Source organism: Vidua chalybeata, chromosome 22, assembly GCF_026979565.1.
Source record: "Vidua chalybeata isolate OUT-0048 chromosome 22, bVidCha1 merged haplotype, whole genome shotgun sequence".
In the NCBI taxonomy this organism is placed as follows: domain Eukaryota; kingdom Metazoa; phylum Chordata; class Aves; order Passeriformes; family Viduidae; genus Vidua; species Vidua chalybeata.
This window is the reverse complement of record NC_071551.1, coordinates 1,939,269-1,966,521: the sequence shown is the minus strand read 5'-3', so window position 1 is coordinate 1,966,521 and position 27,253 is coordinate 1,939,269. Positions and strand designations below refer to the sequence as shown.

Here is a 27,253-nt window from a genome sequence, read left to right as displayed (position 1 = left end):
GGATTTTTTACAGCAGGATGGAAGGAAACGTCCCAGGGAGCGCTGCTGGAACACTGGAAGGGATCGAGCCAACCACGCCAGGCTCTGGCTGCTGGAAAACTCAGTTCCTGCTGCTTCTGGGAAAGCCCCAGAGGATGGGCAGGAGCAGCCCCAGGCTGCTGCAGCTTCTCCTGGTGGGCAGCATTCCCAAGGAGGGAAACGCCGAGTGCCGCCCCGCTGAGCTGCCAAAGGAGCTCAAATCCAAGGATTTAATGCCCGTGGAGCACTGCAGAACCCCAAACACCCTCCAGCAGTTCCACCTTGGATAAACAGCCCCCCCAAAATCCACCTGCGGGGTGTCCGGAGGTTCCCTGCCCAAATTTTGGGCTTGGCAGAGGAGCGGGAGACTCAGGGTCGGGGCAGAGCACAGGGATCAGGATTTGTTTTAGCTGGAGGATTATTGGGATATTTTAGGAGTCCAGTCGCCATCTGCCGGCAAACTCTGGCTCTTGGGCGGGAATCTGGGGAAAAGCTCCGGATTTAAGGGCAGGTTCTCACACAAAAATCGTGGGGTTTTTAGGATGCTGAAGGGGCAGTTAATTTTTGAGCGAGGAAAAGGAAAAGCAAATCCCACCCCAAAAACCTTTGTGTGGCTCGGAGCTCAAGGACAGCATTGGAGTGGTGAATATCTTGGATAGAGATGAGAAGGTTTAAGAAATGATGGGGACTTGGGGAATTTTGGATGTTTCTGAAGGCTGGAGCTGACCCTTGCGCTCCATAAGAGCAGCTTTGGGCTTAAATGAAGAGGCACAAATTGGATGGAAGGACACACGGACACCTGGATGTCTGCAGGAGGGACCAGAGGCTGGATTGGTGGCTGAAATAGCCTAAACTTGGGGAGAGATTTGTCCAATAACCCAAATTAGGGGAAAACGCCTCAAAATTAAGAGAAAACGCCCTAAAACTAAGAGGAGAGACCCAAAAATTAAGGGAAACCAAAACTATAGAAAAACAAACAAAAAAAAGGGCCCCAAATTAAGAGAAAGCACACCAAAATCAGGAAAAACACCTAAAAATTAAAGGAAAACTCCTCAAAATTGTGGGAAAACACACACAAAATTAACGGAAAATATCTCAAAGGGAAAGCACGCCCAAACGAAGGGAAAACACCTCGAAATTTAAGGAAAACAAAAATTAAAGAAAATGTCTTCACCAGCCGCCCTGAGCCCGGTCCTCCCGGCCGCCAGGGGGCGCTGTGGCGCCGCGCCCCGCCGCCGCTTCCCGCCCTTTCCGCGCGCTGCGCGTGCGTTGCCGGGCGCGGGCCGGCGGGCGGCGCGCGCATGCGCGGGGCGCGGGGCCCGGCGGCGGACGGGAATTAAAATGGAAGATGAGGAGGTCGCGGAGAGCTGGGAGGAGGCGGCCGACAGCGGGGTGAGGGCGGCGGCGCGGGGCGGCGCGGCGGGCCCGGGGCGCCGGGGGGTGCGGGCGGGCGGCGCGGCGCGGCGCTGCTTGAGGAGGCGGCGGGACGCGTCCGGCGGCGCGGCGGCCCCGCGGCGCTGCTAGGCCTCTTAAAGGGACCGCGGCCTCGCTCGGTGCGGGGGGCTGCGGGTCGCCCTCAGCCCCGCTGCTCGCCGGTTCTGCAGTCCCGCTTCAGGTCCGTCCTCGGAGCAGCTCCCTGCCCGTCCTCCGCTCCCCCCCCATGTGCTCCTCGGTGTCCAAACCCCCCTCGGCCCGGCGGGGCTGCGGCCGCGGGGGCTCAGCGGGGTCGCGGCCCAGCCCCGCACAGAGCTCCGCTTGCCGGGGGGGTGGAGCAGGAGGGGCGAGCGGAGCCAAGATGTGCGTGCCCAGCGTGGCGGTGACCCTGGCGGGGCTCTGGGCACAGCGCGGGGGCTGCGGGCGCACACCCGAAGGCCTTTCCCCCGGTCGGAACGTGCTCCGTCACTCGGGCACAACGCGGGGAGTCCCGGCCCGGCCCCTGGGGCCCGGCCCCGCTTCAGCAGCGCTCCGCAGCTCGGTTGGCATCGTGTCTGTCACGCTCGGGGACCCCGAGCGTTTGTGAGTGCTGTGCTTGCAGATACAGGCGGAGTGTGGGCGGGTGCTCTGCGGGCTGCTCGCAGCGAGGGGAAACTCCGGCAGGCAAACTCTGCTTTCAGCGAGGCCCTGGGGATCAGAGGCACACGGACCTCCGGACAGGGCCTCGGCGAGGAGCCTGAACGGGACTGTGGGCAAGGGATTGGGTTACACCTGGCCAGAGCCAGGGGAGCAAAATAGAGCCTGTAACAGAACGCCCGAGAGGGCCAGTGCCAGGCTGGCAGCGCAGCCGCTCGCCCGCCCCTCCTGCCAAGGCCGGGGGCTGCGCCCAGCGGGAGCCTCGTGCCCGGCTCGGAGTTAATTCCAGCGCTCCATGAAGGGACACGGCTGGAGCCTCGGGAGCCCATGACTGTGGCTTTGAGTAATGGTTTAAAACGGTCCTGATGCTCCAATCCTGCCATGGAGCGTCCTCCCAGTTTGTCCTTCCTGCTGGTACCTCCCAGGTGCTTTTCCTTAGAAGGAGAAATCCCTGTCACTTGTCCTTTCTCACACCCTTTGCCAGTCCAAACTGCTGGGAATTCGTGCTCATAACCTCAGTGGTGCTTGTGCTGATGAGCAGGGAGATTCCCTGGGGAATCACACAATCCTTGAGGTTGGAAAGGCCCTCCAGGATCATTGGGTCCTCCCTGGGCCCAGTCCCCACCTTGTCCCCAGCCCAGAGCACTGAGTGCCACACCCAGCCCTTCCTTGGACACCTCCAGGGATGGGCACTCCAAACCTCCCTGGGCAGCCCCTGCCAAGGCCTGAGCACCCTTTCCATGGGGAAATTCCTGCTGGTGTCCACCCTGAGCCTGCCCTGGCCCAGCCTGAGGCAGTTCCCTCTGCTCCTGTCCCTGTTCCCTGGAGCAGAGCCCGACCCCCCCGCTGTCCCCTCCTGTCAGGAGCTGTGCAGAGCCACAAGGTCCCCCCTGAGCCTCCTTTGCTCCAGGCTGAGCCCCTTTTCTGCTCCCTCAGCTGCTCCTGTAGGCCTAGCAGGAGGAGCAGCTGCTGTTGCAGTTGTTGGGCTCTGCATGCCTGTGGAGCAGTTGGAGGGGTGTGGGAAGTGAGCTGCCTGTGCAGCTGGGAGAGGGGCAGGAGCTGCCCTGGGCCATCCCTGGGGGGCAGGAAGGGGATTTCACTCCGTGCCTGGCAGGAAGGAGCCCTGGAGCTGCTGATGGTACCCACAGGAAGCGAGCACAGGAGAGCCCAGCCGCCCCTTGTCCCGTGGTTCTTGTGGTCCTGATGGATGCTGGTGCAGCTGGGGACGTTCAGGTGTCCCAAAGTCACAGCCAGAGGAGGCAGCAGGTGGGGACAGAGCAGCGGAGGCAGGAGGGGGCTCTGCTGGAGCACCAGCAACAACTGCAGCTCCTCCCGAGGCACAGCTCTGATCTCTGCCTGTGAGCAGGGACAGGACCCAGGGAAGGGCTGGAGCTGGGCCAGGGGGTTTGGGCTGGAGATCAGGAAAGGTTCTTCCCCAGAGGGTGCTGGCACTGCCCAGGCTCCCCAGGGAATGGTCCCAGCCCCGAGGCTGCCAGAGCTCCAGGGCCCTTTGGACAGGCTGGGATTGTTGGGTGTCTGTGCAGGGCCAGGGGTTGGACTCTGATCCTTGTGGGTCCCTCTTCCAGCTCAGGACATTCCCTGGTTCTGTGGTTTTCTTCCATCCAAGGCAGCACAAGGTGGATCCCAGCATACAGCACAGGGCTTGGCAGTCCTGGCTGGGGCTCAGGAGGAGGCTGCAGTAGAACAGAGACACCAAGGAACAGCTCCAAACACCCCCAGTTCTGACAGTGCCAGGACACAGGGAACGGGCAGGGATGGGTGGATATTGGGAATTAGGAATTGTTCCCTGGGATGGTGGGCAGGCCCTGGCACAGGGTGCCCAGAGCAGCTGTGGCTGCCCCTGGATCCCTGGCAGTGCCCAGGGCCAGGCTGGACAGGGCTTGGAGCAGCCTGGGACAGTGGAAGGTGTCCCTGCCCCTGGAGGGATGCCACTGGATGAGCTTTAAGGTCCCTTCCAGCCCAAAGCATCTGTTATTCTGTGATGCTGATACTTCACACTGCTGAGAACCTGAGTTATTTTATTTTTTAGACCCTTCAGCACATGAGGGAACAGTAGAGATGTAGTAGGATTTTGGGTTTTATGGGATACGTTATCTGTGTCCTAGCATGTATTTTTTTAATATTCCACCCACACGGTGTTCCTTGGGAAAGCAAATACATCAGATTTTTAGTTCTGGGCGTTTTTGTTTGTAGTTTTTGGTGAGGCTGAGAACTTTTGCTCAAGGCCTTAAAGAAGGTTTGACAGCAAGAGACATCTCTGGGCTGAGCAGAGATCCCCTGGCCTCCTAGTTAAAATTCACCTCATTTCTCTGTTGCAGCTCTCCCAAATCAGGCACCAGGAAACCTCATTAGGTTGAAGAAAACCCCCAGAAACCCCACACAGCTCGGTTTAGTCACTCAGGGAGCTGTAAAACCAATCCTCAGGTGATTGTTTGGGTGTTTAACGTGGCCTCCGTTTGTCTCTTGCTCTTGTGCCATCAGAATTGCCCCAGAAACAGAGCAGCTCCTTGGGAATGTGCCACCCCTGCATGACCAGGGCAGGCAGTGCCCTCTGCTCTGGCAGTGTTCCCTGTCACAGGGGGCACAGGGTGCAGCAGAGCTCTGTGGGGCCTCAGGGTCCCTGTCACCTCCCTGGTGTCTAATTAGAGCCCTGGAATGTCTGTGGAATGGGAGTTACAGATGGAAAACCAGGGCATGAGTAACGTGTGAGTTGGCTGAGTTAGGAGTAAGGGTGGAAAGGCCTTCAAAGGCCAGTGTGGGTCAGAAAACACTAATGAGCCTTAATTCCTGGTTTGTTTTTCTGTGTTGTTGTGTGGCCCAGCTGGCAAACACAAATCAGAGGTCAGTTGGTGACACTCAGGCCTGCTTACCTGGCTAAACCAATAATTAAATGTTAGGTGGGAAGCTGGGCTCCAAAACTGGAGTGTGTCCATGGTCGTGGGTGATCCTCAGCTTGGAATTGGTGCTTGGCAGGTGGATTCTTTGGTTATTCCTTTGCCAACTAAGATTTGAGTGTGTCAGACTCTTAATAACTGATTTCAGGTCAGAATCTCTTTCAGCTTCATCCCGAGGGGCAAGACAGCTCTGATCTCTGCCTGTGAGCAGGGACAGGACCCAGGGAAGGGCTGGAGCTGGGCCAGGGGTTTGGGCTGGAGATCAGGAAAGGTTCTTCCCCAGAGGGTGCTGGGCACTGCCCAGGCTCCTCAGGGAATGGTCCCAGCCCTGAGGCTGCCAGAGCTCCAGGGGCCTTTGGACAGGCTGGGATTGTTGGGTGTCTGTGCAGGGCCAGAGGTTGGACTCTGATCCTTGTGGGTCTCTTCCAGCTCAGGACATTCCCTGGTTCCCTGCAGGTCAAACTCTACTCTGGCAATCCAAAACAGGTTAAAACCCCATGGAATGAACCTCCTTGCGTGTCCTTCTCCCCCTGGAGTTTGCAGTCTGAGCTCCCAGCTGCTGCCTGCAGCCTCCCCTGTGCCCCCAGCGATCCAGCCGTGCCTCAGCAGTGTCCCCAGGAGGGGAAAACCTGCCCCGTGTGCGGCCATCGGCCACGCCGGGAGGACGGAGCAGCCAAAGGCTGGGGATGGACCTTGGCCTGGCCTGGGGGCCATCCCCTGCTTGTGTCACAGTGCCTGAGGTGGCTGAATGTCTCCTGGGTGTCACCCACATGAGCCCATGAGGGTGGCCTGGGTGTCACCTGCCAGCAAAGGCTCCGGGTCACTGGATCTGAACGTGTCCCCTTTTGTCACCTGGAGGTGCTGAATGGGGTTGAAGTCCAGCAGAGTCAGAAGGGAAACATTTTGGAGTGTGACACTGTGACCTCCCTCTGCTAATGACTGCTGTGGTCAGAGGCCACACTAATGAGGCTGGGGTGTGCAGGAGCTGTGTCCATGAGGAAAACTGGGTTTTGGTGTCAGGGCTGAGAAGGACATGGAATTCCAGAATGATTGGGATTGGAGGGACCTTAAAGCTCATCCCACTCCACGCCCTGCCATGGCAGGGACACCTTCCACTGTCCCAGGCTGCTCCAAGCCCCATCCAGCCTGGACTTGGACACTGCCAGGAAACCAGGGGCAGCCACAGCTGCTCTGGGCACCCTGTGCCAGGGCCTGCCCACCTCACAGCCAGGAATTCCTTCCCAATATCCCATCCATACCTACCCTCTGGCAGTGGAAGCCATTCCCTGTGTCCTGTCCCTCCATGCCTTGTCCCCAGTCCCTCTCCAGCTCTCCTGGAGCCCCTTCAGGCCCTGGAAGGGCTCTGAGCTCTCCCTGGAGCCTTCTCCTCTCCAGGTGAACATTCCCAGCTCTCCCAGCCTTTCCTCCCAGCAGAGCTGCTCCATCCTCTGATCCCCCTGGAGCCTCCTCTGGCCTGGCTCCAGCTCCTCCCTGTGCTGGGCCCAGGGCTGGGGCTGCTCTGCAGGTGGGGGCTCACCTGAGGGGGCAGAGGGGCACAATCCCCCCCCCCTCTCCTGCTGCCATTGTGCTGCCATGAGCCCAGGATGGATTTGGACTTCCCACACCAAAAAGATTTTGGCCAAACTTTAACCTAAAGTTTGTTTTAGGTGTTGTAATGGGTCAAAAAAAGTATTCAAACTTGGAATGGAAGTTTCTGTTTCTGCTGCTTGGTGTTGCTTGGGCAGAGGGAAGGTTTTTGTTTAGAAATGGGGTGTTTGGAGTTTGGGAATGAACAGTGGGAAGTGAGGGTTGGTTTGGGGATACTGCAGCAAGGGAGAAGGAGCTGCTGCCCCCTTGAGTGCTTCCCTCACCCCTAAACATCCATGCTGGGAATGTCCTGTGGCGCCACCAGGCTTGTTCCCAAAAATACTCCATGTCCTGTTCCTCAATGCCTGGTGCCAAGGAGCAGGATCTGTCCTGGCCTGCCTCTGCCAGGCCTGAGTGTGGCAGAGCGACTGAGAGGACTAATTAATGCAGCAGGCTGATCCCCAGTAGCCTCAGGAATTGCAATGTTGCAGTAATTAATAGATTAATTTCTCTTTGGAGGAGAGAAATAGGTGGATAACAAGGAGGTCAGGGACTGCCCACATCTGCTCTTTCCTGAGGGTGTTTTGGGGAAGCAGTTCCAGGTTCAGGTCCCCATCAACAGCTCTGGTGACCTCAGATCTTAAAACTTGTTTTTATTTCCTAAAGAAGAGAACATCAGGCAGGCTTTGGAGTTTGTCTCTGTCTGGAATTTGCAGAGCATCCAGTGGTGCTGTAAGGAGCAGACAAGGCCGTGGTTTTGGGAGGATCCAGCTCCAGCCAAAATTTGCTCGTTCCGGGGTTTGACATTCCACGTTATTGGGGTGAGAAAGGGTAGAAGGTTGTGCTGGGATCAGAGAATGTGGTTAATGGTTTTCCAGGGCTTTGGAATGTTACCAGAGATCCAGGAGAGCACTGGGACTGCTGCCCTGTGCTCCAGTAGGGATCTCCCCTGGATTTTTGCAGAGGAATTTTGGAGGAAGAGGGGGAAATAGCCACCAGTGTAAGTGATCCACACAAAGTCTCTGCCTTCCTCACACCTTCAGTCATGGTCACTCACCTTGGGATCCAAGCCAGCCATCCTGTTATTCCTTGCCCGGATCAGCTGGGCTGGGAGCTGCTGGTGTTCATTGTTTGGAGAGTCCCTGCAGGCAGGGATGGGGGACAGGGCTCTGTACGTGCCCGGTGTGCTGCACTTATTCCCACAAGGTTCTCTGGCCAACAGCGTGGCTGGCTCGGGCCCCTGTGCTTCCCAGTATTCTGGTTTTGCCTGGGAATGTGCCTCCATCCCATGGAGGTTCTGCAGGGCAGTCCCTTCCTGAAGGACACGTTCCTGGGGTGCTGAGGGTCTCCAGCTCACCAGGAGCACCCCCAAGGTGTCAGCTTAATGGCTGGGGTGGCTCTTTGGGATGCCAAGCCACGGGAATGTAGGATCTGAGCAGCAACTTCGTGTCCTGGGGTCCGTGTCTGCATTCCAAGGGGGGTTATGGATCCTCTTGGCTGTTTTCCTCAGGGGTAGGGGTAGGAGGGGTGGCTGTGGTGGGCCTGGAGCTCAGTTTCCATGACGTCCTTGTCCACAAATGCAGCCTAAATGTCAGAGAACAGAATCTTCTTCAGGCTGTTTGTTTGGGTCCTGTTTAGCATCCACAAATAATAGCCCTAAAAATAGGTGGGTGAGATTCCTTACTAATCTTTGGGGAGGGGGTTTTGCACAGGGACGTGAAGCAGGCTTAGTTTTTGGTGATCCAGATAAGTTTGTGTGGGAAGGGGGAGCTGGAAGAGCCCCTCAGGTGATGGACACCTGGGGTTTGTCCACAGTGACCTGTCCAGGTCCTCGGATGCCACATCCAGCTGCCTCTGCAGGCAGCTCATGCCTGTGGTGCTTGTAGTGCCTCTGGCATTTGCCCTCCGAGTCAGCTCCTAATTTTATCTCCTTACCCACACGGTGACAGCGTGACACAGCAAAGGAGAGGGAGTGACATCAGCAGACGGATGGATCCGTGCAGAGCAGCAGCAGGGATTTGATTTTAATTAAAAGTGAGCGGTGCCAAGGTGATTCTGCTTTTAAATTGGTGCAGTGATCCCTGTCACGAGCTGTGAGGCTGCTCAGGGCTGGGGCTGTGTCTGCACGTGGTGTTCAAACACTCCATTCCTATAATTCCAAACATCCTAGTAATGAACACTGAGCTTCCTGGAAAATGCACAGTCAGTCCCTGTGTTTAGAAGAAAACACAATTTCTGACACACCGAGAGGTGTGTGAGGTGGGGAGCTGCTTTTGGCCATCTATTTAAACACAAAGGGAGACTTTTGTACCCAAAAGATCAGTGGATGTCTGGAGGCAGCTGGAATCCCCTCAGCAGCGCCAGGAATTCCGTGGATCCTGCACAACTGACAGTGGCTGGGGTGGGTGGGAGGGGTTCGTGTGTATTTGGTGGAATGGTTGGTTTCTGTTATTCTGCCAAGATCCCTACGTGTGGAGGAAGCCTCGTGTTCTGCAGAGAGCACAGAGCTTCCATCAGCTGCTGAGGCTGGAATTTAGGGGATATTTTAGCTGCACCTGGCTGTGCTCCTTGTGCCAGCCTGGTGTGGGCACAGGCCCAGGGCAGGGCCTGTCTCCAGTCTTGGGCCCTCGTGGCAAGAAGGACCTGGAAGGGCTGGAGCGTGTCCAGGGCAGGGAATGGAGCTGGGAAGGGAATGGAGCCCCAGGAGGGACTGAGGGAGCTGGAAAGAGGCTCAGCCTGGAGAAAAGGAGGCTCAGGGGGGCCTTTCTGGCTCTGCACAACTCCTGACAGGAGGGAACAGCCAGGGGGGTCGGGCTCTGCTCCCAGGGAACAGGGACAGGAGCAGAGGGAATGGCCTCAGGCTGGGCCAGGGCAGGCTCAGGATGGACACCAGGAGGAATTTCCCCGTGGAAAGGGTGCTCAGGCCTTGGCAGGGGCTGCCCAGGGAGGTTTGGAGTGCCCATCCCTGGAGGTGTCCAAGGAAGGGCTGGGTGTGGCACTCAGTGCTCTGGGCTGGGGACAGGGTGGGATCAGGCACAGGTGGGCTCAGTGATCCAAGGTCTTTTGCAGCCTCCATGACCCCGTGTGGTCCCTGGTGAGGAGCTCCCCAAGCACGGAGCACTGGTTTATGGTCCAGGACCACGTGTTTGCTCCCTGACCACTGGCAGTTTTGGGGGCTTGGAGACAGATACCAGAATTTTGCTGAAATGACCTGCCCCAGAGTGGGAAAAGCAAAACAGGCTGTGAAGGAGGTGGGATGGTTTTGGAGCGTTCCTTGGAATAAGTTTTTGTGTTGATCAAAGAGCTTCATTTTTCTCAGGCAGGGGAGGCTGCAGGTTGTGGTTGGAGTGTGTGGGGCTGTCTGGCAGCACTGGGGCTCGGTGACAGTGCCATGAATCACCTGTTCTGGGGTGCTGAGGTGGAGGTGACGCCCTGCAATTGCAGCATCTCGCAGTCAGACCATGGCTGCAGCCCCAGGGCTCACCTCAGAGGCAGCAGCAGTGCAGGAACAGCCCTGAGCTCAGCTCAGAGCCCCCAGCAGTGCAGGAACAGCCCTGAGCTCAGCTCAGAGCCCCCAGCAGTGCAGGAGTGTGACCTTTGCCAGTCACCTCTCCCCTGCCAGGAAGGAGGCAGCAGAACAGAGCCTTCCCTGGGCTGCTCTGTGGCTTGTGACCCCTCCGTGCCCACGGTGCCACCTGGGGGCTCAGCAGCCCTGTTTCTACTCGGAGTGAAAGGATTTCAGAAGCTCCTGAGTGTGTTTGCCCCCTTTTCATCCTATTTTTATGTTGTCTCTCTTCCCCTTGTGCTGAAGTATTTAATAGGGGATATTCCAGGAGGGCCTGGGTGAACTCTTGGAGGCTGAAAATGTGATTTCAAACCACAATGTCACCTGGGCTGGCTCAGTGAAGAGCCAACCCCTTCCCCTCACTTGGCTTCGATTGTTTGCCACCAGCTGCTCCACAGCATCTCCATCCTCAGGGATATCCTGAGGGATATATATCCTCAGGGATATCCACCCCCTGCTCTCGGAGGGCAGGAGGCAGCTCTTACACACTTCCCTCTCTCCTGAGCAGTGCTGGATGGGATTTTCCTCCCTCCCAGTCCCCTTGAAGAGGAAGGAAGCTGCAGGTGTTTGCCCTCCCCGGGAGGCTCTGCCTGAGACCTGCCTTGTGAAGCTCTGCCTGGTTTTGTTACCTCCAAGGACAGGGTTGGGTAGGAAACTCAACCTCCCACCCACCTTTTATCTTCCTGAAATGATTTATTCCCTCTAGGTGGAGGCTGCCGTGGCCTGTATGACCAACAGCCAACACTGTGGTTTGGCATCTTGTAGTGACTTGTGCTCCTTCCCTGCTCACAGGGGCAGGGAATTTCTGTCCAGACCCGTTCCTCTCCCGAGCTGTGCCCACTGTGGTTCCTGCTGGCAGCAGGGGGAAGCAGCCAGGCCTCAAAGTACAGCAGCTGCCTCCTGCCACAAGTTTGGAATTTTCTTCTGTAGTGCCAGTTATCAGCTGGCTAAACTAGGACACTCTCAGGTAGTGTTTTCTCCCCTTCCTTGATGATTAAATCAAACACAAAAAGCTGTTTCGGAGCTTCTTTTAAGGGAGCTGTCGTGAGGATCTAAAAATACTGGCGGGGTTGGGGCAGGTCACCTGCAGGAGGGTTGCAAGCTGGCTTCCTTCTCCTCCTCAGCCGCGTTTCTCTGCCTCATTGCTCCAGTTGCAACACGTGGCCAGCTCAGCTGAGGTGGAGGCCAGCCTCGGGCAGAGGCTGCCGCGCTCACACCCGGCCCTGTCAACACGTCTCGGTGCCCATGGGTGACTCCATGGGTGACTGCAGCGTGTGGAAAGGCAGGGAGCAGCCCAGGGAGGCTCCCTGGTGCGTGTGGGGCAGGGCAGGGCCTTCTCCTGGCAGGAATGTGGCCCTGCCGGCCAGCCCTGCCCCTGGCTCGGGGCTCAGCTCCCCCGGGATCGCCCCGGCCGTGGCCACTGCTGCTCCTCTGCCCGGCAGGTTTGGCCTGCTCCCTGCCTGGATCCAGGAATACTTGCTGTGGAATCGCTGTGGAATCTGTGGGGTTTTACCCTCACAGGTGGTTTTTTGCCTGCTGAAGTGGTTAAAATGAGCGATGAGCGCCCCGTGCTGGATCCACGGCCTGCTGTGGGTGTGCTGCTGCTTACAGCAAAATACTCCTGGTGGTTCTGCTTTTCTCGTGGTTTCTCCATGGTGGCTTTGCTTTTCCCTGCCTCTTGATTCCCAAGTCATCCTCAGATGGAATCACACACTCCCTCCCCCCTTTATAGATTGGTATTCAGAAGAGTGAAATTAAATGTGTGCTCAGAGAGGCTCAAACTCCAACCTCCACTGGTCTTCATTTTATTAAAAACTTAGTGGTTTTACTTTTCTCTCCTTCTTTTCAAGGAAATAGACAGACGGTTGGAAAAGAAGCTGAAGATCACACAGAAGGAAAGGTAAAATCCTGATTTTCCTGAGGTGCTGTTGGACAGCTGAAGGCCTAGGGAGTGGGAACAGTGGGGAAACAGCTTCAAACTGAGCAGGGAGCGCCGGGTTGGGGTTGAGAATCGGGGAATCCCTGGCTCCGTGCCACTAGGTGGCCCTTTGGAGCCGCGGGAGGGCAGCAGAAAGCTGAGAGTGCTCTGATTTCAGAGCCGGCTCCTCCAGACTGCATGAAGCTCCAGCTTGGGGGAAGCTGTGTGAGAAAGAGGGGAAGAAATGGGTGAGTCAGGTAATCCCAGCTCCTGGCTCTGGACTGACTTGCTGTGTCTTGCATCAGGGAGAATTTCTTTTCCTGCTTCCTTTGGGCCTGGGCAGGGCTGTGTTATTTTCTCCTGCCAGAAACGTTTTTAATCGCTGCTGACAAGTCCTTTGTTGTTGGGGGTTTTTTTCTCCTTTGATTATTAGAGAGTCATGGGATTTATCCTCTGGGAGTTCCATGCAGAAAAGGGACTGTAAAACATTCAGATGGTGAGCTGGGACCGAGGCTGGCTCTGAGGAGTGAAATGGCAGTGACAGGCTGGGTGTTCTGGTGAGAGGGAATGCAGGGAATGAAATCAAGGTGTTTATACCAATATCTTCAACTAGAAATGCTAAAGCTTTACCCAGTGTCTGTTCCTTTCCTTCAGCGGAGTTTGATGGTGCCACACACAGCAGGGACTGATTTTCCATCTCTTCCCGAGCTAATCCACTGCTCCAGTTTAGAGTTACAACTATAACGAGGCCTTTAATTATTCCAGGCTGCTCTTAATCACAGGAAGGCCATCCGAGCACGAGGAATTCACACGCCGGGCGGCAAACCCCCGTGGAAAACAAGCACCAACCCCATGTTTTTCTTCCCAACAGCAGAAAGTCCAAATCTCCTCCCAAAGTGCCGATCGTGATCCAGGACGACAGCCTTCCCGCGGGGCCCCCGCCCCAGATCCGCATCCTCAAGCGGCCCACGACCAACGGCGTCCTCAGCAGCCCGCACTCGGCCAGCCGCCCCACCTTCCCCGTCAAATCGCTGGCGCAGCGCGAGGCCGAGTACGCCGAGGCCAGGAAACGCATCCTGGGCAGCGCCAGCCCCGAGGAGGAGCAGGAGAAGCCCATCCTGGACAGGTGAGAGCAGCCCCGTGGGCCTGGGGAGTTCCTGCCTGGCACTGGTGGGGGTGGGCTCCTTGGGGAGTGCAGCGGGGCTGGCACAGAGAGAGGAGGGCTCTGTTAGCAGAGCCTCAGCTGCGTGGGAGCGAGGGAAGTGCCTGGTAAGGCCGTAAACCATGGAACCTGTGAGGTTGGAAGAGCCCTCCAGGATCACAGAGTCCAGCCATTGACTGGCACTGCTGTGTTCCCCATTAAACGTGTCCCCAGGTGCCACATCCATGTGCCTTTGGAACACTTCCAGGGATCCAGGGGCAGCCACAGCTGCTCTGGGAGACCTCTGCCAGGGCCTCCCCACCCTCCCAGGGAGGAATTCCTTCCCAGTATCCAATCCATCCCTGCCCTCTGGCAATGGGAATCTGTTCCCCCAGGCTCTTTTCCAGAGTCCCTCCATCTTCCCTGTTGGCCTCTTCAGGCAGTGGAAGGCCACAGTTAGGTCACTCCAGAGGTTTTCTGTTCTAGGCTGAACAAGTTCCCAGTTCCCTCAGCCTTTCCTCACAGCAGAGCTGTTCCATCCCTCTGATCCCCTTGGCAGGCTCCTTTTGACTTGTTCCATGTCCTTCCTGTGCTGGGGACCTCAGAGCACGTGACAAGATTCCCGTGGTGCAGGGGTTTCCCCAAGGCACTTGGAATTGCACACCCTCATTCCCGTGCCCCTGCAGCCCCAGCCCTGCTCCTGGTGTCCCCGCAGGTCCCAGTAGTGTCCCCACAGGCTCAGCTGTGTCCCTCTGTCCCCAGGTTCAGCAGTGTCCCTCTGTCCCCGCAGGCTCAGCTGTGTCCCTCTGTCCCTGCAGGCTCAGCTGTGTCCCTCTGTCCCCAGGCTCAGCTGTGCCCCGCAGGCTGAGCAGTGTCCCTCTGTCCCCAGGTTCAGCAGTGTCCCTCTGTCCCCGCAGGCTCAGCTGTGCCCCGCAGGTTGAGCAGTGTCCCTCTGTCCCCGCAGGCTCAGCTGTGTCCCTCTGTCCCCAGGCTCAGCTGTGTCCCTCTGTCCCCGCAGGCTCAGCTGTGTCCCTCTGTCCCCAGGCTCAGCTGTGTCCCTCTGTCCCCGCAGGCTCAGCTGTGTCCCTCTGTCCCCAGGCTCAGCTGTGTCCCTCTGTCCCCGCAGGTTCAGCTGTGTCCCTCTGTCCCCAGGTTCAGCTGTGTCCCTCTGTCCCCAGGCTCAGCTGTGCCCCTCTGTCCCCGCAGGCTCAGCTGTGTCCCTCTGTCCCCACAGGCTCAGCTGTGTCCCTCTGTCCCCAGGCTCAGCAGTGTCCCTCTGTCCCAGGCTCAGCTGTGTCCCTCTGTCTCCAGGCTCAGCTGTGTCCCTCTGTCCCCGCAGGCCGCCGCGGATCTCGCAGCCCGAGGACAGCCGGCAGCCCAACAACGTGATCCGGCAGCCGCTGGGCCCCGATGGCTCGCAGGGCTTCAAGCAGCGCAGATAGAGGCGGAGGCGCCGTTCCGCCGGCACGGACACACGCACCCGGGCCAGGGCACCTCCCGGGGTGATTTGCACTGTGACCCTTTTGCTCTGCCCACTGTGACCTTCAGCCCCACGCACTGTGACCTCCCCTCTCCACCCACTGTGAGCGGCCGTCCCGGCAGGGCTGTCCCCGCGGCCGGGGGACACGAGGGGCCGTGCCGGACTCGGCCGGGCGCAGGGAGTTGTGCGTGTCCCACTCGGGTCGGAGCAAGCGCCAGCAATAACGTTTGTTGTACTCGAAACCTGGCATTTAAGGAAAAAAAAAAAAAAAAGATGGGAAGCCTCCCCAGCCGCGCATGTTGTCCTCATCACTTCCAGAACGAGTTCTGTTTCCAAGGATTTTAGGTTCTTTTATTTGGTTTTCTCTTTGTTTTCTGTATCTTGGATCGGCGGAGTGCGTGGGAAGGGTTTGAGCCATTTGTTTGAATCCAGAAAGGTAGCTGAGTGTTACAAAGGAATTCCAATGGATTTCCATGAATGTGATGGCTTGGGGATGACAAGCTCATGCTTTTCCTTCTCCATTTCCACTGCCATGGAAGCGAACTCCTGGATACCCCCAGGTACCTCGGAGTCAGACCCAGTTCACATCTTGCTCCTGTTAAAGCTTGGCTCCGATTCCCTGCTGGCTTTGAGGAGAAGCTTAAAATACATCCTTTTTGGGTTCTTTTGTGTTTGGGGAGAAGGGAATGCAGAGTGACCCCGTGCAAATGCCTGCTGTCCGGCCGTGGAGGGCCGGGCGGTGAAGAATTACAGAGATGTGAGGAGGAGGAGGAGAGGCTCCGGCGCTGCTGCGGCCGTGACGTCGGGCAGTGGGATATCCCGAGGGGCCGGCCTGGCGGCGCAGGGACAGTATGAGCTCTCCCAGAATGGCAGAACTGGGAACCAGACCAGCCTTGGGGAAAGCCTGGATGATCCCCCCATCTCCCTGGAGGCAGCGAGGCTTCAGGGAAGGGATCGTCCTGCTTGGGCTCCCGGGAAGAGGACGGGGAGGCTGCTGCTCCCCAGGAACGGAGATGTTCCCCCTGGATGAAGCTGAGGATCACTTGATATCAAGGGATTGGATGAACACTAAGCGCTCTTCCTGGAGGGGCCAGGACCTGGAGGCCCGGGTGGTTCCCGATGGATTCCTGCATCCGGGTGCTGCCTTCAGTAGGTTCAAGGGGGAACGAGCCAATCTTGATGTGAACGAAAAGCCCTGTGTGGAAATGAGGCTGAAATCCCACAGAAATGGGAAAATAGAAACTACCTGTGTATCCAAGTGATCCCAGGAACCTTAATGAGCTCCTCACAGCTGGTTCCGGGTGGGCCGGGATTCCCCCGGGATTCCCCCTGGGATCCTGGGCACTTTTGGAGGATCTCACTCATCCCCCTCAGCCTGGGGGCCGGGATGAGCTCCGAGAGGGAGCAGGAGGGAGAAGGACATCAGCAATAACTGTAGTCACTGCGCCTTTCCTTAACTATTCCTAAAAATAGCCTCAAATAGCCAAAAACCTCCCAAATCCACCGGATTTCTGGAGCGGCCGGTCGGCGCCGCATCGCTGCCTCCTCCGTGTCCAGCACCGAAATTCCACCTCCGGCACCGAAATCCCCTTTTCCAGCACTGAAATCTCCTTCTCCGGCTGCTCCTGCTGCATCCCGGCGCCAGGACACGGTGCCCAGGACACGGTGCCCAGGACACGTCCCGCCCGCGGGCAGGGCTCGGCGGCGTTCCTGTGGGAAGCGCCTTCATCCCGAGGAGGGGGAGGATGGACGCGGCACCGCGTGTTTCTGCCCCCCCCCCAAAAAAAAAATAAAAACAAACCTGCGCCGGAAAGAAAACGTTTTATAAATTGTATTTTAAATAAATGTCTTTAAACTTTTCACGGCTTTACGGCTCCCTCCTTTTCTCGCCGTGTCTGCCAGGGTTGGCTTTGTGGTGGCAGGTGTGTAAAAGTCCGCCAGGAAGGTAAAATCTGGGAGATTTTGCCCATAGTTTTACCCCAAACCAGGGGATTTTACCCCGTTTTTAGGATGGTTGAGAGGAGTAGTCCGAGGAGGGTGGGAAGGGCAGTGCTCCAAGGGGAGATGTGGATCCCAAGTGTGATGTGAGTGCTGCCTCTCCCTGGAGAAGAACACACAAATCAGTTAATTGAACTCATTTCATCTAATGTGATTATTTTGTTGCTCCATGCTGGGCTCCCCCCTGGGTGTTGTGCTCCATAATATCCAGAGAAGTTGCTGGAGGCTCCTGGGGTGAGGAATCTGGGAGCGCTGGCAGCTCCCTTGGAATTCTGATGACTTTTAACTATTTATTTAGAATAGAAATAATATAAACATATAATATTAATATATAATATAGAAATATTAATACATAAATTAATATAGAATAAAAATATAATTATATATATATTATACAACCCAGTATCTAATACATATATTTTACATACCGTATCTACCTTATAGAACATATAATACTATAATAAATAGTATATAGCGCTATAATAGAAATAAATAGAAATAATATACTCTAATAAATTATCTGATTTATGAAATTACCTGATTTATAAAACCAGTGAAACCTGGGAGTTCCGTGGCTCGGAGCCCAGAGCCGGTTCCAGTTCCCTCAGTGAACTGGGACCAGTTCCCGCAGCGCCCTGCACCGGGTCCTCCCGCGCGCTAGGGGGCGCCGCGGGTGCGGAAGCGCCTCTCTTCGGCGGGCCCCGCCCGCTCCTGGGCAGCCGCGGAGGCAGCAGCGAGGCATCACCGAGGTACCATCGAGGCGGCGGGACAGAGCGGCGGCGGGGCCGCGATGGCGGCGGAGGAGGAGTACGAGTCGGTGCTGTGCGTGAAGCCGGCGGTGCTCGTGTACCGGGTACCGCCGCGGGCCTCCAACCGCGGCTACAGGTGGGGCCCGCGCCCGCCCGCGGGGTGTCAGCGCCTCCTGGCGTGGGGGGGCTCGCCCCCTCCCTGCGGGGTTTGTGGGGTCCCCTCTTCATGAGGTGTGTGGGATTTGTGGTTCCCAGGAGGCGTTTGGGGTCTCTCCCTTCCCGTGGGGCAGCAAGAACTGCCCCTCATGGGGTGTCTCAGCCCTTTCGTGAGAAACCTCAGCCCCCCGTGGGTTCCCTCGGGAGGTGTCTCTGCCCCCATCCCCACCCCACAGGGCAGTCTCCGTCCCCCCGTGTGTTTTGGGGTTCCCATCCCGTCAGTGACCCACAGCCGAAGCCCGTCCTGGCACAGCCGCCTGTCCCTAACGCAACTTCGGGTTTGGAAACTCCGCGGAAAGGGAACCGAAACCTCCCGCGCAGCTCTTGCCTGCTCCCCGCCCAAACGCAGCAGCTGTTTTGGGGTGAAACGAGCCATCTCGCGGCAAATGCCGCTGCCCCCACCGTGACCCTGTTAGCAGGCAGGCACAGGAGCTGCGGGGCAGCCCAGGGGCTGCGGGCGGCACAGGGCTCAGGCTCCCTTCCTGCTCCCCAGGGCCGCGGAGTGGCAGCTGGACCAGCCGGCCTGGAGCGGCCGCCTGCGGATCACGGCCAAGGGCAGCACGGCCTTCATCAAGCTGGAGGACAAGGCCTCGGGTGAGGGGGATGCGGGGCTCCGGGGAGCAGCGGCGCGGGCTGGGCCCGGCGTTACCCGGCCCCTTGCTGTGTTCCAGGAGAGCTCTTTGCCCAGGCTCCTGTGGAGCAGTTCCCCGGGATCGCTGTGGAGGGCGTGACGGACTCCAGCCGGTACTTTGTCATCCGGATTGAAGATGGGAACGGTGCGTCCCGCACACCCCGCGGAGCCCTCGCTGCTCCCGCTCGGGAAGGATTCCTGCTTTCCATTCTTGCACGGGGAGGGCAGAGGGAGGAGCTGCCTCCCTCCCTCCCACGGCTCTGACCTTCGCCAGGAACAAAAACACTTGGGTTTGGCTGCTCAGCGTTGGCAGCAGGATGCAGGAGCCCCCCCCCCCCCCCCCCCCCCCCCCCCCTGCTGCCAGTTAATTAAAAAGCTTGTTTGTACTGAAGTTTAGATGCAGCCAAAGAGGTGAAACACCTGGAGATGTCTTTGGAGAAGGGAAGGCTCTGGGGTGACCTAATTGTGGCTTCCAGTCCCTGAAGTGGCTCCAGGAGAGCTGGAGAGGGACAAGGGCCAAGGGCTGGAGGGACAGGACACGGGGAATGGCTTCCCACTGCCAGAGGGCAGGGCTGGATGGGATATTGGGCAGGAATTCCTGGCTGTGAGGGTGGGCAGGCCCTGGCACAGGATGCCCAGAGCAGCTGCCCTTGGAACCCTGCAAGTGTCCAAAGTTGGAAGGGGCTTGGAGCAGCCTGGGATAGTGGAAGGTGTCCCTGCCTGTGGAACGGGATGGGATTTACAGTCCTTCCAACCCAAACCATTCTGGGATTCTGTGATCCCCAGTCCTGTGGCTCAGTCTCCAGTGTCCCAGCTCCCTCTGGAGGCAGCGCCAGGCAGGGGCTGTGCAGGATGGAGCATCCCCATCCCATCCCCATCCCATCCCATCCCATCCCATCCCATCCCAATCTCCTCCTTCCTGCCCAGGCCGCCGGGCGTTCATCGGGGTTGGCTTTGTGGACCGAGGGGATGCCTTTGACTTCAATGTGGCTCTCCAGGACCACTTCAAGTGAGTTTCTGCCTCTCCCTGGGTCCTCTCAGCTCCATTTTTGTCAGGTCTCCTCCAGGAGAGGTGGAGAAGTGGGAGCTGGGCTGGGCAGGTGTGGGCAGAGGAAGAAACTCGCAGCTCTTCTCTCTCCAGGATTTCCCAGCCTGGATCAGCAGTGTCCCCATCTGGGCTTCCCAAGTCCAAAACTGGGTGTCCAGATTCCCAATCCAGATTCCCCAATTTACTTCCTCTGCTTCCTGTAAGGAGCTGCCCTGAGGGGCTGCTCCAGGTGCTGGGGATGGTGGGATTTTGGGGTTTTGGGGAGGGATGGATGGATGGACGTGGTGCTGGCTGGGGGATCCCTGGGGCTCCAACAGCCTCTGCTGGGAATCATCCCCTGGGTGCTCCCTCAGGTGAGGTCTCGGCTCACACCTTGGCCTTTGCAGAGCTGCTGCCACAGAGGGATGGTCCTGAGCAGGATTTATTTGTCTGGGGGAGCCTGGGGCGGGCTGTGTCTCCTTTTCCATGGATTTAATTCCCACAGGTGGGTGAGGCAGCAGAGCGAGCTGGCCCGGCAGGCCCAGGACCTGGAGCAGGGACCCAAACTGGATCTGGGCTTCAAGGAGGGACAAACCATCAAACTCAACATCGCTGTGAGGGCCTTTCCCAGCTGATCCCAGCTCTTCTTTTGCGTGGCACGAGGAAGCAGCAGCTCCTTCCCAAAATCCCTGGGCGTGGGCTCAGGGCAGAGCCCGTGGGGATAATGCTGCCTGCAGGGATTTGCACAGGGTTGTGGTGCAATCAATTCCTGCTGCCAAAACCAGGCCTGTGGGATCTGGGGTAAAATCCACCCCTGCTGTGACCCCTAAGGATGCAACAGCAGTGGGGTGTCACAGTGGTGAAGGATTTTATTCCCAAATTAAAACAATTTGGCTTCCAGAGTTTTCACCCTCCAGCTCTGGATTTAAATGTGATCCCACCCAAACTTCCTGCTCTCCTTTCAGAACATGAAGAAAAAAGAAGGAGGGACAGGGAGCACCAGGCCACGTCCTGCAGGGCCTGGGGGCCTGAGTTTGCTCCCGCCACCCCTGGAGGAAAATCCAGCTCTGGGGAGCGCCCAGCCTCACTCCCCACACCTGCCCAGCTCCCGGGAACCCCCATCACAGGTCTGTGCTCACACAGAGTTCCTGAGGGGCTGCTTCATCCATCAAAGCAGGGAATCTGGGAATGAGAGTGGGAAATCACTTCTGCTGTTTTGTTTTCTCTCTTCCCAACTTTCTGACAGACTCCCTGTTGTCCTGGCCTCAGCCCACTGCTGCTCCTGCTGCTGATGTCTGGGGAGACTTTGCCAAAGCTTCAGGGTGAGCAGGAGAGGGATTTGGGGGGGATGTGGATGCCCCAAAACCACCTGGTTTTGCTGGAAAGTCCCGCTGGGGTGGGGGCTCTGCTCCATCCAGTCCCAACTTTGGTGTTCAGAAGCAGCTCTGCCTCTGGCTCTGCCTCTGGCTCTGCCTCTGTGCTGCCAATTCCCTGAGTTTGGGCCCGTGGGCACTTCTTGCTCTGCTGCCCCAGAGTTTTGGGGTGCCCCTGGATGATCCATTTTCCTCCCTGGATGCCTTTACCATCTCTAAACACCCTTTTTTCCCTGTTTTTCCCTCTCTCCAGGTCGTCTTCCAACCAGGCTCAGGGGAACACTGGCTGGGTTCAGTTCTGATCCCGGCCTTGATCCACCTTTCCCCACGTGGGTGCTGGAACCCTCGGGATTCTGTGGGACCAAAGAAGCAGCCTCAGGACACCTCACTCCTGCCCTTAAACCCACCTGGCCTCGAAATGCTGGAATAAGTGCTGGAAAGAAACAACCACGTGCCTTAAAACACTCCACATCCAGGGCCTGGATCATGGGAGACCTCGGAGGCTTCTCCTTTGGGAAAAACCATCAGCTCCATCCCTCTCCTTGCTAAGGAGGGAGAGCTTGGAGTCTCCTCAGAGATTCCTTCTGCCTTCTGCTCGTGCTTTTGGGCTGGATCAATCCTTCCCTCGGCGAGGAGCATCCTCCTGGAGCCATCCCACCTCCCAGATCCACTCAAACCTGTCCCTGCCAGGATGCCAAGCACCGCCTGGATTTTTTTTTCTGAGCACTTAACTGGGATGTGGAGAGCCTGATCCTGGCATTTCCATGCTGAAATTCCTTGTTTCTTACTCTGGGAAGTTTGTTTTACTCCTTTATTTTGAAGACACGATTTTTTTACTCAATTCCATGGACATTTTATTAAGGACAGAATGGAGTCAGGCTCTTAGACAGAGCTGGGGTTGAGATTCCTCTTGAAACAAATAAATATTTTCTTACCTATTTATATTAAGGCTTTTTCAAGTACGAAATCCCACTTATTTTTATCCAACCCTTTGGATTTTCCTTTCCATTTCCAACTGGATGACGGGCATTTTGCTTTCAGAGCTTTCCCCTGGGCCCGGCAGCAAACCCAGGTGAGAATGTAATGCTTCCAAGTGAACAATAAAACGGTTTTGATGCCAGACTGGAGTTTTTTTCCTCCCCTGGGCGGGCTCGGAGCAGCCAGGATGAGCTTTGATGATTCCCATTCCTTGTCAGTGCCCAGGGAATGGGATTGGACACGGAGCACAACAGAACCTGTTGCTTAGCAGTGGTTTCTGTTGGGAAGGACACCAGGAGGGGAAGGTAAGAGAGGAAATGAGGAGAAAAGGAGGGGTTTTGGGACTCAAGTGCTGGGGGGTGGAATCGGAGGCAGCTCCCCCTGGCTGGAGGCATCCAAGACGCCGTAAATCCTCAATCCTGTCTGCCTGCTCCCCAGCCCGGGTAATCTCCGGCTCTCCGGGAGAGAAAGGGCACTTTCCCTGCCGGAGGGGGGCGAGGGAGGGCGGCCCGGCGAGCCCCTCCTGCCCGGAGCGTGGCTTGGGACCGGATCCATCCCTTGTTTCAGGGGCAGGGACGCCTCCAGCCCCCGTCCTGGGGGATTTGGGGCCCGGCTTGGGGATTTAAGCCCACTTTTCCCTACCAGGGTGGGGACAGAAAGTCTTTAATTACGCGGGGGTTAATTAAAGCTCCGGCGGGGGGGATGATCCGGAGTCCCAGGGCCATCCCCGCATGCCGGGGGTGTTAAAGCCGCTTCACCCCTTGGCAACCCCGGCTCGCTCCACCCCGGAGCTTTTCCTGCCGGAGCCAACTCCCGGGGTTAATGAGCTTAAGGAGCGCGGGGCTCAAGGCCAGGGCCCTCCGAGAGCGCCGTGCCCGCTGGAGAGCGGCTCCGTCCCGGGTAAGGACCTCCCCACCCCCTCCGGGCACGGCCGGCGCCGGGGGCTGGCGTTTGCTTCTGTTTCCCTTCCTTTTCCTCGTTCCGCTCCCGCCGGGAGCCTCGGGGTGGGTTTGTCGGCAGAGCCCGGGAATGCCGAGGGATTTCTGGGGGAGGATGGGGCCGTGCCGCTGTCGGGACCTCCAGGAAGAGGAGGGTCCCCGCTCCCGCCGTCACGCGGGGAGGGGATGCGGATTTCGGGCTAATCCTGACCCCGCATCCGCTTCCCGCGGGCGGGCACCGAGCCCGAACCGCCCCAAATCCGGGGAAAAGGGGCTGGGGACGAGGAGGCCGCGGCAAGGGGGTGCCCGGGGCGCGGGAGATGCTCCCGGGGCTGAGGTGGGGCCACCGCCTCCCCCCGGCGGGGCGAGCGTGGGATGGGACCGGGAATGGGATCGGGAATGGCGCTGGGGCAGCGGGTTTGGGAGGGCAAAGGGGGTTTGTGGTGGGAACATCGCGGATCGGGGCGGCTCCGCGATCCCGGCGGAGAATCGGGGGCGGGTCTGTGGCCGCGAATGGAAAAGTGCCTCGGTTTGGGATCGTAAATGAGAATTTACGGTGGTTTGGGGATCGCAAATGCGAATCTACGGCGGTTTGGGATCTTAAATGAGAATTTACAGCGGTTTGGGGATCACAGCTGAGAGTCTGCAGCAGGGTTTGGGATCACAAGCACAAATTTTTAGTGATTCTGTGGTTGCAACTGTAAATCTGCAGCAGTTTTGTTGTTGTAACTGGAAATCTCCAGCAGTTTTGGGATCACAAACACGAATTTACATAGTGTTTGGGATCAGCTATGAATTTGCAACAGTTTGGGGATTGTGACTGTAAATCTGCAGCAGGTTTGGGATCACAAACATGAGTTTTTAGTGATTTTGTGGTTGCGACTGTAAATCGGCAGCATGTTTTGGGATTGTAACTGGAAGTCTGCAGCAATTTTGGGATCAAAATGCAAATTTGTGGCAGTTTTATGACTGCAGCTGTAAATCTGCAGGGTTTTTGTGATCACAAACACAGATTTGCAGCAGTTTGGGGATCATAGCTACAAATCTGCAGCAGTTTTGCTCTTGCAGCTATAAACCTGCTGTGATTTTATGATCCCAAGCACACATTTACAGAGGTTTTATGTTGCAGCTGCAAAATGAAGTGGGTTTGGATCACAGCCGTTGATCTGCAGCACTTTGTGATCCCAAACTCCAGATTTTGGCCATTTGTGGTTGCAGCTGCAAATCCCTGGCAGCTTTGTGATTGTGAGCGTGGATCTGAACGTCCTTGCAGTCACAACTGCAAACTTCTCATGGGTTTTTGACCACAACTGTGCATTTCCAGCAGCTCTTCCCTCACAAAGGCATTCCTTGGAATGTCTGAGTGTGGGAGGTGGCATTTCCAGCTGGGCCAGGGGGCAGAACGCTCCTCATGGGCTGGAGGAGACTCAAATTGAGGGGTGGTGGGATTTAGGTGGAAATTCCCCTGTTTGTGCCTGATTATTAAAATCAAAGCAAATATGAGAGAAGGATCCCAAGGCAGGTTGTTGTTCCTATCCCTGAGGATCCTTTATCCAAATGCTGCACCTGGGGAGGGTTTGGCCCCTTCCCAAGGGGAACAGAGCAGCTCGTGCTGGCAAAGGATGCCTGGCTGTGTTCCGGGCTGGATCCCATCCCAGATCCCAGATCCCATCCTGGATCCCAGATCCCAGATCCCATCCTGGATCCCAGATTCCATCCCACCTCTTTCCATCCCATCCCGCAGGGGCCATGGCCTCGCTGCTGTCCCTGCAGGAGGAGAACAGGATCCTGCAGCAGGAGCTGTCCCGCGTCGAGGACCTGCTGGCCCAGAGCCGGGCCGAGCGCGATGAGCTGGCCATCAAGTACAATGCCCTCAGTGAGCGGGTGAGCCCCCCAAATCCCCCTTTTTAACCCCAAAATCCAGAGTCGTTTGTCAAGTACAATGTCCTCAGTGAGCGGGTGAGCCCCCACAAATCCCCCTTTTTAACCCCAAAATCCAGAGTTGTTTGTCAAGTACAATGCCCTCAGCGAGTGGGTGAGCCCCCCAAATCCCCCTTTTTTATCCCCAAAATTCAGAGTTGTTCATCAAATACAACACCCTCAGCCAGCCCCCCAAATCTCCCTTTTTAACCCAAAATCCAGAGCTGGCCATCAAGTACAACACCCCCAGCCAGCTCTCCCAAATTCCCCTTTTTAACCCCAAACTCCAGGTGGTGCCAGCTCCAGCCCCAGCATTCTCCATGTGGGGAAGGAGAACTGTGGTGTCCCCGTGGTGGGAATTGTCCAGACCAGTCCTGGCTTGCCAGGGCTTGTCCATCCCTGTTGTATTTGTCCTGCTAGATTTTGGGAAGGAACTCCCCCTCCCTGTGGGAATCCTTCAGTTTTCCAGCACTTTGCCCTGGCAACCAGGAATTCCAAAGGGCTTTGGCCCTCCCAGTGCTGAGTGTGCCCCAGACTGGTGGCATACTGGAAGAATCCCTCGGTTTGTGCCTCATTATTAAAAAAAAAGCGAATATCAGGAAAATATCCCCAGGCAAGTTTCCACTCCTGTGCCCAAGGATCTTTTATCCATCAGCCCCTCCATGCAAACTGGGAGGGGGCTTTGCTGAACCCACAGACTGGAGGTTGAGTTATCCTTAAAAGCACCCCTGAAGTTTTCCATTCATCCCCTCCCTGTGCATGGAGCAATGAGGGAAGGTGGGAGTCGGGGCCTTTGGCTGGTTGGGATTTGCTGTGGAACTCTCAGAAGCGAGGCTGGGGGATGCTCAGGGGTGTGGGGGTGCCATCCTGGGTTTCCCCCAATCCCAGCTGGAGCAGAGCCTGCGGCTGGAGCCGGAGGAAGCAGCCGAGAGCCGGAGCCTGGCCCAGCACAACATCGAGCTCCGGAGGCTGCTGGAGGAGGAGCAGGCTGCCTACAAGAGGAAGCTCCAGGCCTACCAGGAGGGCCAGCAGCGCCAGGCCCAGCTGGTGCAGAAGCTCCAAGCCAAGGTAAATCCTTTCTGAGGGGGCACTGGGATAATCTGGGGTCCCCCCCCATCGGTGTCACCCCCTGTCTCTCCCCCAGGTGTTGCAGTACAAGAAGAAATGCGGGGAAGTGGAGCAGCAGCTGCTGGAGAAGGCGACGGAGCTGGAGCAGGAGAGGCTGACGGTGAGGGAGGCTTTGGGGGTGCCCTGCCCCAAATCCCAAATCGGGGTGATGGCCAGTGGGGGGATGTTCCCACAGATCCAGCTGGATGCCAGCAGCTCCCAGCCCGATGAGGAGAGCAGCAATGAGCTGGAGAATGCCCTGATCCGGCTGGAGGAGGAGCAGCAGAGGTGAGCAGGACCCGGGGGGATGTGAGGATTCCCAGGGGATGCTGACCTCAGTGATCCCCTGGGATCCCAGGAGCAGCAGAGGTGGGTGGGAATGTCAGCATTCCTGGGGGATTCTGACCCCAGTGATCCCCCGGATCCCAGGAGCAGCAGCCTGGTGCAGGTGAACTCGATGCTGCGGGAGCAGCTGGAACAGGCCAACGTGGCCAACGCGGCGCTGAGCGAGGACATCCGGAAGCTCACGGCGGACTGGGCGCGGGCCCGGGACGAGCTGGAGCAGCGGGAGGCGGAGTGGAGGCGGGAGGAGGAGGTGGGGGACACCCGGGCGGGGACAGGGGACACCAGGGAGCAGCAGCAGGGAGAGGGGTGTGAGCCAGGGGGATGTGGGATCATGGAGAGGGATGTGGGGTTGTGGGGGATGCTGCAAAGAGCAGAATTTGGGGAGTATGGGGGTGTGGCACGTGATGGGAAGAGGATGCAAGGCAGAGGGATGTGGGGTCACAGAGGAGGGATGTGGGGCCATGGGTGATGTCCTGTGGGGAAGGATTTGGGATAGGAAATGGAGACGAGGCAGGTGGATGCAGGGATGTGTCAGGGACGATGCAGGGGATGTTCCATGGGGAAGGATTTGGGGATGTGACATGGATGGGAAAGGGAGATAAGGCAGAGGGATGCAGGAACGTGTCAGGGACAATTACACAGGACCCGTGGGAGGGATGTGGGGCCATGGGGGATATTGCATGGAGAGGAATTTGGAGTTTTGGGGGATGTGATGGGAAGGGGATGTGAGGCAGGGATGTGTCAACCCCCCCACCCCTCTCTGTGCCCTCAAGAATTGGGGTGGACTGTGGAGGACTGTGGGGGCGATGGGTGTGGCCAGGAGGGATATTTGGGATTCGGTGACCCCAAAAGTGGATAGTTGATCCCGCTCCATCCCACCCCAGTCCTTCAACACCTACTTCAGCAACGAGCACAGCCGGCTCCTGACCCTCTGCGGCAGCTGGTGGCCTTCAGGCGCCACTTCGGGGAGATGAAGGCCACCACCGAGAGGTCAGCGGGGCGCGGGGCGGGATCCCTCCCTCCGGGGATCCCTGGGGATCCCACCCTGCGCCTCCCGCCCGCGCAGGGACCTGTCGGAGCTGGGCCACGAGGTGTCCGGACGGGCCGCGCCGCCCACGCCGCCTGCCTGCACCTGGCCGCCAACCTGCGGCTGGCCGAGAGCCAGGCGGGCGCGGCCCGCGAGCGGCAGGAGCTGCGCCTGGAGCAGCTGCAGGAAGCAGCTGGCGGCGCGGGCACGGGACGCGGAGCTGGAAAAAGCCACCCTGGCAGCCAGGTAC

At 57.7% G+C, this 27,253-nt stretch overlaps 3 protein-coding genes across 5 annotated transcripts in view; all 3 read left to right on the top strand.

Annotated features, from left to right (window-relative positions):
- Nucleotides 1-1,315: 1,315 nt before the first annotated feature.
- Nucleotides 1,316-16,554, top strand: SZRD1 (SUZ RNA binding domain containing 1). Of its 3 annotated transcripts, none has more exons than XM_053962735.1 (4): nt 1,316-1,410; nt 12,006-12,055; nt 12,948-13,199; nt 14,554-16,554. In XM_053962735.1, the coding sequence occupies exons 1-4, from the start codon at nt 1,360-1,362 to the stop codon at nt 14,654-14,656; spliced, it is 456 nt and encodes a 151-aa protein (XP_053818710.1). In that variant the 5' UTR covers nt 1,316-1,359; the 3' UTR covers nt 14,657-16,554. The 3 variants fall into 3 exon arrangements, with proteins under 3 accessions (XP_053818710.1, XP_053818709.1, XP_053818711.1); XM_053962734.1 differs by having other exon boundaries at nt 12,945-13,199; XM_053962736.1 differs by lacking the exon at nt 1,316-1,410 and adding an exon at nt 9,631-11,744 and having other exon boundaries at nt 12,945-13,199.
- An 826-nt stretch (nt 16,555-17,380) lies between these two features.
- On the top strand, nt 17,381-21,083 carry NECAP2 (NECAP endocytosis associated 2). Its single transcript, XM_053962733.1, is given in 9 exon segments — nt 17,381-17,577; nt 18,151-18,251; nt 18,329-18,433; nt 19,216-19,297; nt 19,821-19,929; nt 20,281-20,359; nt 20,362-20,442; nt 20,562-20,637; nt 20,942-21,083. Coding segments are annotated over 9 exon segments (777 nt in total). The 5' UTR covers nt 17,381-17,482; the 3' UTR covers nt 20,991-21,083.
- A 3,270-nt stretch (nt 21,084-24,353) lies between these two features.
- The window catches only part of CROCC (ciliary rootlet coiled-coil, rootletin), a 20,739-nt gene continuing 17,839 nt past the window's right edge, over nt 24,354-27,253 (top strand). Inside the window, 10 exon segments of the mRNA XM_053963054.1 lie at nt 24,354-24,488; nt 25,413-25,592; nt 25,669-25,752; nt 25,828-25,919; nt 26,061-26,226; nt 26,861-26,906; nt 26,909-26,966; nt 27,043-27,068; nt 27,071-27,192; nt 27,194-27,249. Coding sequence (XP_053819029.1) covers nt 24,354-24,488; nt 25,413-25,592; nt 25,669-25,752; nt 25,828-25,919; nt 26,061-26,226; nt 26,861-26,906; nt 26,909-26,966; nt 27,043-27,068; nt 27,071-27,192; nt 27,194-27,249 — 965 coding nt within the window.

What these genes read in the sequence shown, in the direction of transcription:
- SZRD1 (XM_053962734.1), top strand. Translation starts at nt 1,360, where the DNA reads ATGGAAGATGAGGAGGTCGCGGAGAGCTGGGAGGAGGCGGCCGACAGC. An exon ending in AGGAGGCGGCCGACAGCGGG is followed by an intron (nt 1,411 to 12,005) that starts GTGAGGGCGGCG and finishes CTTCTTTTCAAG; the next exon opens with GAAATAGACAGACGGTTGGA. An exon ending in AAGATCACACAGAAGGAAAG is followed by an intron (nt 12,056 to 12,944) that starts GTAAAATCCTGA and finishes TCTTCCCAACAG; the next exon opens with CAGAAAGTCCAAATCTCCTC.